Source organism: Phoenix dactylifera, chromosome 15 (genome assembly GCF_009389715.1).
Source record: "Phoenix dactylifera cultivar Barhee BC4 chromosome 15, palm_55x_up_171113_PBpolish2nd_filt_p, whole genome shotgun sequence".
Taxonomy (NCBI): domain Eukaryota; kingdom Viridiplantae; phylum Streptophyta; class Magnoliopsida; order Arecales; family Arecaceae; genus Phoenix; species Phoenix dactylifera.
In genome coordinates, this window is record NC_052406.1 from 2284188 (window position 1) to 2295002 (window position 10815).

Genomic DNA, 10815 nt, shown 5'->3' on the forward strand with positions numbered 1-10815 from the left:
CGACTCAAACACTAAACACGACCACATAGATTCAAACGCAAACGCCAACAAGAAACAAGGTTCTATTAATGGATCCAAGGAGTTCCACACCAAAGAAGATTATAATGGAAACATATCTAAGAATAGAAAAGAACGAGAACCGCATCGGAAGTCTAGAATTTGAGAGGAGGTACCTCTCTTGGCCGACGGTGTCCCAAATCTGGGCCTTGACGCTCTTGTGCTGGACATGGGACGTGGCTCTTATGCTGCTCGGGCTCTTATGCTGGGAGGAGCATACGTTGGTCCCCCAGTTAACGACGCCTCTTCCTCTCCTTTTTCTCCGTCCCTTCCTTCTCACCCTTCTCCACCGCATCCCTCCTCTTCTGCTTCCGCTTCTCCTTCTCAACCTTCTTTTTCCCCTCCTCCTCCTCCCCCCCTTTCTCCGCCTCCCTACTCGCCTCTCCTCCGGCCGCCGCCTCCTCCACCACCAAATCCCTCGCCGCCTCCCCTCCACCGGAGGATATCCGTCCTCCAAGCTCTTCTTCTCCTCCTTGAGCTTACGATGGATTGAATAGAGCGCGTAAACCTTAGAGAAAAGCGGGAACTGTGTGAGAGCCAAGGGTTTTAGTCTTGGACTGAGGTGGCGGGGGTCGGGGAATAGAAACAGGACGATGGATGGGTTTGGAAAATTTAATGAGAGCTCACAAGCTCCGTTTGGGCTCGTGAGCTGCTCAAGCTTGGGTTCGTTTGACTAACGAGACGAGCTTTTACCGGGCCGAGCCCGAGCAGCTCAGCTTGTTAACAGGTCTAGTTCGGATTGTATCTTATGCTCCAAGAAAGAATTCACTTTCCTTTGCAGGAATTCACTTTTGGTCGTGCCATTGTCTCTTTGAAAACTATGTACATTGATGAATAAAGTTTAGAGTGCTTTGAGATCTATATAGAATGCCACCTGATGGGCGGAAAAATAGATCGTCCAGCCCACAACTAAAAGGCCACCCAGTTTCGGCCCAGTAAACATCAACGATAATCGGCTGAATCTTCACTTCGGCCTAGGGCCAGTTCATCCTCGAAACTCTGCCGAAGACTCCACCAACTCCAGATATTCGCCGACTCCCCCGACCAAGCTCGGGGTACCTTCAGACAATCGCCGACCCGCCCCGACCAAACTCGGGGCGCCAACCCCAGCAATACGCTCCAACTCTCGAGCTCGGGGCGCTCCATCAAGCACATCTCGAAATCCGGAAAGCCAAGCTACTCCCAGCGCCTGCCAAGCCGACCTCGTCAAATGCGTGGCGTGACTATTTAACGAGCTCGGCCTCGCCAACGACCGCACCCATGTGCGGGCCTACGCCCACCTACATGGTCGTACTTCACCACACTACCGTGTCGTATCTTCATAACCGACCAACAGCAGTCGGACGACACCTCGACTACTTCGGCCATACCCTGTCGTGACTGTCAAGACCCTACTGTCTCAAGAATGAACTGTACCGCACGTCACCAGCCAGCCTGAGTTGCGCGCCATCCGGCTCAGAGCCACACCCCCTCATGATGAGGGCTGATAGTACCTCTGCCACCTGAGCCACTCCACTGAGGCTATAAATAGCTCGGTCAGGTAATTTCTAAAGGACTTTTGGGCTGGACCAACTTTACGTACTCTAACTTGATCGTCGGAGGGCCCTCACCGGAAACACCGGTGAGGCTTTGTGCAGGTTCGCGGCCACTGCACGGGAGGTGACTCCCGTCTTCTCCTTCCAACCACCGGCGGCTCCTTCTACTCCATCGGCGTGGTCACCCTCGGGCCAAATTTGAACCACAACACCACCCAATAGTTAATATTGTGAAAAAGAATCGATCCATATTTGGCATGGAAGATACAACCCGAACTCAATATTTAAAGTACTAATAAATTTATGTCTGATCATTCAACTACATTACACATTTCCATATCATTTATATCTAAAGGGCTAGTGATAGAAATTCAAAGTTCATACGCATCTTGCAAGAGCCCCGGACTACTCTTTATGAGATGATCCCTTCTCTTTCTCTCTAACAATACCTAAAACTGCTCCTTGGACAAGGCTAAGGAACAACATTATGCTCTATCAACTACTAAATCTTTTTTTTAATTTTTCAATCCAAAGTCTGGTACATGTAGGCTTCTTTTCTTTTGGCGATAGTACATGCAAGATTGGAAAGTGGCTGCTTTACTCTACTAGGACCAGAAAAGGCATGGGTTGTGGACAGAATTTTTTAATTTAATAGAGGGGTAGCAATCAGATCCGATCGAACCAACTACAGATCGAATAGAATAGGTCAAAAATCTATAAATCTAAATCTGATCTATTTATTAAATAAATTAAAAATTTATATTTGAATTTGATCATTTAATTAAAAATTTTTTGCATGAATACCCTCCTAAATATCGGATTTTGCATGAATACCCTTCCAAAATTGATATTTGTATGTATACCTTTGTAAAACACTTGTTTTGCTATTCTACTCTTTTTTTTATTTTTATTTTTGCGTATGTACCTATGCTATCTAACGACGTTAAAAAAATTAACGATTTCAAATTAAAATGACTAAAATACTCTTAATGGGTAGACATGCAAATAGATCGCGATTCTGATAGTAGAAAAAGAAGATAGGGACAATAGAGTAATTTTAAAATTTTATTTTATTTTTAATTAATATAAATATGATTTTTCTTAACACAGTTGGAACAACCGTTATATTACGAGCATTTGTACAATAATAGAGTTTTACGAGGATATCAATGCAAATATTAATTTTGGAAGGGTATTCATGCAAAATCCGATATTTAGAAAGGTATTCATACCAAAAACCCTTTAATTAAATAGTTAATCTAGTCTAATTTATAATAAAATTAAATTAATTTAAACAAGTTAAATGGTTAAATATTGCTACCTCTGATTTGATCGGCTATGGACCAGAATTGGGACCGATCTAGTCCATAAAGTCTTTATTTGAATAAATGAGCTTTATTCGAACATAAAAAAGTAAATACCAAAAATAGAAAATTTTTAGTATTCAACTACATTACCATTCATTACAATCATTTTCTAACTATAAATAGAATATTTGAAGCATAAACAAGTAAATACTAATAAATTTATGTCCAATCATCCCACTACATTACACATCTCCATATCACTTACATCTAAACTCTTTTTTAGATCGGTGATAGAAATTCAAAGTTCATACTTTTAGATGTGCATTTATAGAAGCCCTAGATTACTCTTTATCGCAAGATCCCTTTCTTTCCTATCGGACAACACCTAGAATTGCTCCTTGGATAAGACTATGGAATAATACTATGCTCTATCAACCATGAAATCTTTTTTTTACTTAGAAACTCTGGTATATAAGGGTGGCAATCAGATTGGATCGAACAAGATATGAATTGAATCAGATATGAGATAGAACAAAAATCTGTCAATCCAAATTTAACTTATTTATTAAATAAATCGAAAATACACATTTGAATTTAACTATTTTATTAAACATGTTATCTAGCTCAATGTATGATGGATTGAAATAAATTAAATGGGTTAGGACTAGGAAAGGCTTTGGTGGGGGACAGCCTTTCAGTTTGATGGGCCACGGATATGTATCTGCCAAAGTCTTCACTGCAATCAATGAACTTTATTCCGGCAGGGACCCATTAATCTGGTCCACCTGGTCATATCTATAGGGATGAACTGCACGAGTGTTGGCCAAATTGAAGAGCATAGTTCAAATTAATCTGCTTGTTGAACAAGTAACATGAATACATGATTCATTAGTGTAACCATTTTAATAAACAGATCGATTTTAAGATGCCATGATTAATTTGTTTGCATGAATCCCCAACCCACTCTTGCCCAAAAGGCAATCAATGATAAAATCCAATCTTGATGAAATTTTTTGTTGATTCGGGATTTTAATAACAGTTGTTATATGCCTGGTTTGGTGTTGCGGTGGATTTTTTTGAGAACAAAATAATGATTATTAAAAGGTCGTTCTTTGGACCTAGAATGTGGATTTAGCACAAATAAAACATCTGATAATGGTGTTATTTGATTTTGTCAATGCTCATATTAATAATATATTATTTTATGAACAATCAAAATATCGGTGCAAAGAGGCCTATATAAAATTTTCAAGTTCAAGAGGTCATACCAATTTTTTGTGGTCCATTGATTCACTTGGTTCAATTCCTGATTTATAATTTTTTTTCCTTAATGAAATGGGTACTTCAAGAGCCAGCATGATAAAAGAAATCATTTTCTAAAATTAAATAATATTATATCAAATTCTATAATAAGGTGATTTATGAAAAAAAATTTGTTAGAACTCTGCCTATGATATACAAGATAAATAACATACATATATAGACCCACGCGCATACATACATACATACATACATATAAATATAATGTATGTGTATACATAAATAAAGATTTTTTTTTAATTATAATCTAAACTTTCTTTGCAAAAAAAAAAAATTATTCTTTTGCTTGATAACTATGATGGGATAGAATCCAACAGAATGATAAAAAAATCAAGATCAGGGCAAAGATTGAATCCAGCTTACTGATATCCACCACCTAATGGTTTTGCCAACTCCAGAAGACAATCCTCTCTTACAATTTTTCTTCTTTTTCATATATAGTTCATTCTAGATTCCTAATTATAGGAGATCTTAACTTCAGCCAGGGCCCTTCATAAGACGAGCATACAATCCCAAATTTCTCCTCTATTAAGAAATCTATAAAGTAACCATAGAAAGATTACTACGGGTTATTCTATTTCCTAATATATAAATTTGCTAGAAAGATTGATGAAGTATTGAATTATGCTTGACAATGAGATTAAATTGAACATGATGGCATTCTGGATCTAACTTTGGATCTCAATAGGGTTTGAAATCACGTCTCCGAGCAATCATATGATCCAGAAGAGAATCTATATAAGATTTGGCTCAAATCCATCCTCAATGGGCATTTTATTTTTACCAAACTTCTTATACACATAATTTTTTGAAGCATCGTCAGTTATTCGTTAAGGAGATCTTAAGCATTTATACAAAACTAAGGAATCCTAAAAAGTACCTTCCAGCTAGCTTTTTTGAGTAAGATTCTGGTTTATCATAAATGATATTAGAGCGGACTTAGTCCATGACCCATATAGACTAGAGGATGTTGCAACACTAGCTTTGAATGGATCTGGACCCTTAGCCTGACGAGGATATCAGAACTTGAATGGAAAGAGTATGTGAGCATCTGTGCGGACGTGTGTATAGTTCTACATTAGTTATTTGCCAAGAAGATACCCAAAAATATATTTTTCGGATAGCCTTTTCGGATGAGGTACTAGGTTGTTACAGCAAGAGCATGACTCTAAATTAGTGTTTTTTTTTTGGTAGTAGATTCTAAGTTGGTGGTTGGAAAAATCTCTCCACCTAATGGATTGCAAAGAAAAATAATGTCCAAAGCGTATATATGGTATTCTGGAGTAGCACAAGCACCCTATCCAGTGGTTTGAAAATTTTCAAGAAAACAACTGATTTATTTTTTTCCCCTTCTCTCACCATGCATTGAGGGGAATCAATGATAACCACCACGGAATTGTTCGAAAAGGCCTTACAAATGGGGCACACCCTTTTACTAAGCATTTAGTGCTCATCTCATCTTTGATTGGATTTAAAATAGCCTTATCTAGGTATTCAAAATCTAGATCTAGTTCCTCTTAAAAAAATTGAAGTTATCATGAAAAGATTCATTGGAAAGCTAATCACCCACTTGATTTCCTATGTCAATATAATGCAAATGTTCAGAATTAGACCATACCAGACCCAACTGCAAAGCCTAACAAAGCCTTGAGAACTTCTGTATTTCCCTCACATACTGCTTTCCATCTTTCTCCTGTGTATTTTGATGCATCTCCCTGAGGGGGGAAGAAAAAAAGAAAAAAATATTTACTTTCCATGCTCATTTGTCATTGCAGCAGTGTATCAGTAAGACATCTATTTTAAATATTTCATGCACACTGCAACTGCCCAAACCCATCTGAACATAATATAGTGGGAGGATGGTTCTCAGTATTCAAATTTTAGGAAGTTTTCGGCTCTCTTTTAAACTTTGGCATGTGATGGTGTTGCAGGGGCTGCTATTTCTCCTGATTTGCCAGTATATATGCTCTATCTGTTGTCTTACTCTAACGTCTATTTTTCCTTTGCAATGCCTCCCTAGATGATCTCGCAACTTCTGTATTAGGTTGCCAAAGTCTCTATTTCTACTGGTCATGTCTTGTCTTGTTGGAGAACAGTTATATATATATATATATATATATATATATATATATATATATATATATATATATATATATATATAATGTTTTAGTTTCTCCCTTGTCATCATTCGAGTAACTTACTGATTTTCATCCAATATATCACTGATTAGTTCCAAGGAAAATACATGCAGAGTTTAGGAGATGCAATCATTCAGAAAATTGATGGAAGTTTACTTGCGAAGTTTGGGAGATGTTTTTCAAGTCATGTTTAGAAAAGCTTGCATGCATGCATGTTGTTTAAAACATGTCTTCCAATCCTTAGTAAATGAGGATAGCTCAATAAGCTGATTAAATACTGTCAGGAGGACATCATGAGGGAAAATATCATTATTTTTGGTCAAGTAGTGAGAGCATGTTGGGAGGACAATCTTTATCCCACATAAAAATCAACCAACAACCAAAGAAGAACAGAAGGATGGGGTCATTTCAACATAATTGCACACACAAAAAGTATACAGTGTAAATGAGGCCAGCACCAAAATCCAAATATTGGTGCCACCCAAACCAATGGAGGAGGACAATTAGAGCACTGTATGACTCATGGTGGGAGCACATCATGAGGAAAAGGGAACAGAGACCGCCAGGGCCCATCCAACACCAGCCATACCAGGTCGGTTGAACCATCTCTATCTTTGGACAAACCCCACTCATGGGTTTACGACCGTTTTCAGAAGGCCACACAAACCAGCGGGCAAAGAAAGGTCCCCTCCAAAGGACACACCTAAGGGAAAGAATATGATAAATAATAGGGTCTTAAAGAATATTAAATAAAAGAAGGAAAGCAGATGAGGACAGACACCACTCCCCATGCACATCTCCATCACCACCTCCATATAATTGCTTATAGAGAGAGACTCTAACCCAATCAAGCCACCTCTCTCTCTCTCTCTCTCTCTCTCTGACATCAAACTCTTGTGGTACAACTCTCTCACCGCCTTTCTTCTCACCCCTTTTCCATCCATTTTTTCTGTTCCTCTGCTCTCTCTTCAGGGTCAGCCATGGCTGCTCTAGTTCTTCTTGTGCTTCTGTTGGCCATGACTGGGGGGTCAGGTAAGCTTTAGGCCTTTGCTATATGCTCCTTTCTTCCTTTTTTTTATAATTTCAATCTTCAGGTCTAGAACCTTGTAAAAATGTTTAGGAGATGGTTAGTTTCCCCCTTCTTTATTGCCTGTTTCTGTTATATGTTTTTATGGGTTATGGTTTACTGGAGAGGCTAAGATTGTTCGTTTTAATCATGTCCAAGGCTCAAAGGCCGTCACCTTTTTCTACTTTTCAACACCCGATTCTCCTTTTCCTTTCTTGTGGTTCTGTTGCTTTTTCTAATCAGGAGTCATGGTAAGGCTTAGCTACATAAATCTATAATACATGTCCTCAGAGATTGGGAATGGACTTGTTCCCCTGTTCTAGTTTTTTTTTCCTTTTTCTTTGTTTTCATGTTTGATAGCCGGATGTTATCTCCATGCTAGTGTGTGTAAATGACATAGAACCCAAGTATCACTAATTATTTATAATAGACTTCGAGTTCCTTTTTTTTTTAACCTTTTATCCCTTGGATTTTTTTTCCTCTGAAGGTTATTTCAGAGTTGGTTCCCCTTATGTTCAATAATAATGATTTGGCAGATGGTGAGTGAAAGTTTTCCTTCATTAAACATGATCTGTTCTAAGGTGTGAGAGTCTCTCTCTCTCTCTCTCTCTCTCTCTCTCTCTCTCTCTCTCTCTCTCTTACATGAATGCAAAGTGCTGTAATGACATTGAACTAGCAGGCAAAAGATGACTTAGAACTAGAAAATCAACATTTCTTAGCCCTATATCTTTTTGTTTTTCCTTCTTCTTTTTTTTGTGGAAAAGGGCTGGTTTCTCTTATGATCATTGACATCTGGTATGATAGATGCACTGAAAAGTTGTTGTCTCTCTGTCTTTTTTTTTTTTTTTTTTTTTTTAATTCTTTTGCTTGGAAGATGCTGCTTGGTGTGTTTGTAAGTCTGATCAGAGCAACACTGCTTTACAAACCACCTTGGACTATGCTTGTGGAGCTGGGGCTGACTGCACCCCTATCCTACAGAATGGAGCATGCTACAATCCTGACACAGTGCTGGCCCATTGCTCTTATGCTGCCAACAGCTACTACCAGAGGAAGGGCCAGGCTCAAGGGACCTGTGACTTCTCTGGCACTGCCACTCTCACCAACTCAGACCCTGGTAAGCCTCTTCACAAAGAAAGAAAAAAAAAGAAGATCTCAACTTCATCCCAAGGGCTACTAAGGAAAAATTTTAGTACAGAGCAACTTACCTATTCTTTTTTTTTTTTTTGATTATTTCTTTTGCAGGAGGAAGTGGCTGCACCTATCCTGCAACTCCCAGGTTTTTTTCCCCCCACCACAAATCAGTCCTTTACTTAGCATGTTTTCTTCCTGTGTGAGGATTACCTGTGAGAACTAGGCCTTTACTCTTTAGTAATGGGTCATCTTATTCTTGCATGATGTTTTGAAGCCTTCAATTAAGTCTGAAGTGATTTCATTCTCCATTATTATGAACTAAATAGTAGCCCAAATCCTGAAGGACCAAGTTGTCACCTTGCATCCTTTGGTGTGCTTATCTATAACCAGACTCATTTGTTTGCATGTGTTTAGATCTAAACCTAGTTCTCTTCCACTCCTTTTGTTTGCTCCAGTGCTGCAGGAACCTCAAGCGCCCCAACCAGCTCAAACACCACAAGCTCATCAATCACACCTGGTACTACCTCAACAGGTACTGGAGGAGTGCTGGGACTAGGTCCCAGTGGCACAACCAGTGTAGATGGGAGTGATGGTGGCTTGCTTCCAAAGGCTAAAATGGGCTCACTCCTCCTAACCATCCTCCTCTCTGTTCTTGCTTCCTTGAGGATTTGATTCATGTTTATACTGATGTTTGTTTTGATGGGTGGTGGATTGGGGGATCCATCCAGAGATCTTCCCCCACCAGGCTTGTTGTTTAGTGGCAGGAAGTGGGGTTTGATTCCTTTTGGTGTAGATTGGTAGGATGGAAGTCTCTCTCAGTCTCTTTCTTTCATGGACCTTTGTCCTCTTCTCTCTCTCTCTCTCTCTCTCTCTTCTTTTTGTAAAATTAGGGAGGTAGCAATTTATTAATTGAATGAGGATATGGGTACCCTCCCATTTCAGCCTGCTATTGTTGGTCTTGGTTTCATTTAATTTTTAGACATATCTGTTTCTGAGTTGTAATGCATTATGAAGCTAGGCTTCACAATGAAGCCCAATGATATTATTGTGTTCTAAACCAAGAATAAGAATATTTTAGGCATGTCAGGTCACTCTCAAGTGTGGCCACAAGATAGACACAACACTGGGCAATATTATTATAAATTAACAAACTAATAGTAATAGGTAGTGCTAAGCAAGTTATAATCTCCATGTTTTGCGCAAGGATTTCAGATTGGCTGTTAGTCACCATATTTAGTAGATCCTTTTAAATATCTCACCTTACAGTTCGGTACAAAGAATGGATCTTGTCAAGTGTCCACTAAGTTTTGCTTGTTTGGTAGGCAATGGAAATCATTATTTGGTAGGCGGTGAGGAAAATATTCTTTGGGTGCGGTTGGATGGGTCAAAGAACAACGCCGGGAAAAGAGGTTTTCATATATAGTAAGTAATCAGTGAAATGTTTGATGGAGATCTTCTTCTCTCTTGTGACCTAAACTTCCTCCACTTTTTTTTGTACAAGTACTTAGTATGCTTGACTTGCAAGATTTGATAAAGGACCATTTGGTGGTTGCATGTCATTATTGATTCATCAACCAATTAGGTGACTTTTGGGATTATACTTTGCTATCATATCTTTTATTTATGTGAATTCATTAACAAAAATCCTGCCTCTTTGTTCCATTCCAGTCTCTATTAAAATTTGATTTTAAAATTAGGATTAGGATTTTTTTTTTTTTTTGGTTGAAGATAAAGCTGCTCCCTGTTAATTTACATATATAAAATTCTTATAGCTATTATTGTAATTTGCAAGGGTGTTCTCTCTATTGCCAAAAAAAAAGTGTATTCAAATAGTTGAATGTCCAGGGCCTTGCATGCAGACATCCAGCCACCCTGCACCCTTATGTTTATATATAGTAGATATATAATAGAAGTAGGTTAAGAGGCTTTACCTTTGTTCAACTGACTACAGATACTTTACTTTCACTTGAATTTGATGCAAATCCTTCAAAGCAAAAGGAGTATGGTCAAGGTCCAACTCCGAGGCCACAAGCCCTTCAGTTCCAATCCAAGTCATTTGCATCACTTGAACATAGCAATCTATCACTGAGGTTGCAAGTTAGCTTCTTGGTGCTTAGAATAGCAGTGATCACTTCAATCCATACACCTAACATGACAAGCTGTGTCAGTCACATACGACCACCTTCTTAGTCTCTTAACCCATGAAAGGTGACAATCAAATCCCTGGATCTTGGTACCACTCTCACTCTTGTGATGAAGGC

The 10815-nt window shown here is 38.7% G+C and overlaps 1 protein-coding gene across 2 annotated transcripts; it reads left to right on the plus strand.

Moving 5' to 3' along the window:
* Nucleotides 1-7194: 7194 nt before the first annotated feature.
* Nucleotides 7195-9503, plus strand: LOC103700117 (PLASMODESMATA CALLOSE-BINDING PROTEIN 3-like). 2 transcript variants are annotated; one of them, XM_039134087.1, is made up of 4 exons: nt 7195-7389; nt 8298-8537; nt 8666-8699; nt 9010-9503. In XM_039134087.1, the coding sequence occupies exons 1-4, from the start codon at nt 7338-7340 to the stop codon at nt 9224-9226; spliced, it is 543 nt and encodes a 180-aa protein (XP_038990015.1). In that variant the 5' UTR covers nt 7195-7337; the 3' UTR covers nt 9227-9503. The 2 variants fall into 2 exon arrangements, with proteins under 2 accessions (XP_038990015.1, XP_038990016.1); XM_039134088.1 differs by lacking the exon at nt 7195-7389 and adding an exon at nt 7920-7962.
* Nucleotides 9504-10815: the final 1312 nt, after the last annotated feature.

Bases quoted from the DNA above. Each gene is read 5' to 3' on its own strand.
- LOC103700117 (XM_039134087.1), top strand. From the start codon at position 7,338: ATGGCTGCTCTAGTTCTTCTTGTGCTTCTGTTGGCCATGACTGGGGGG. The intron at 7,390-8,297 runs GTAAGCTTTAGG...TTTGCTTGGAAG, and splicing joins GGCCATGACTGGGGGGTCAG to ATGCTGCTTGGTGTGTTTGT. The intron at 8,538-8,665 runs GTAAGCCTCTTC...TTTCTTTTGCAG, and splicing joins TCTCACCAACTCAGACCCTG to GAGGAAGTGGCTGCACCTAT.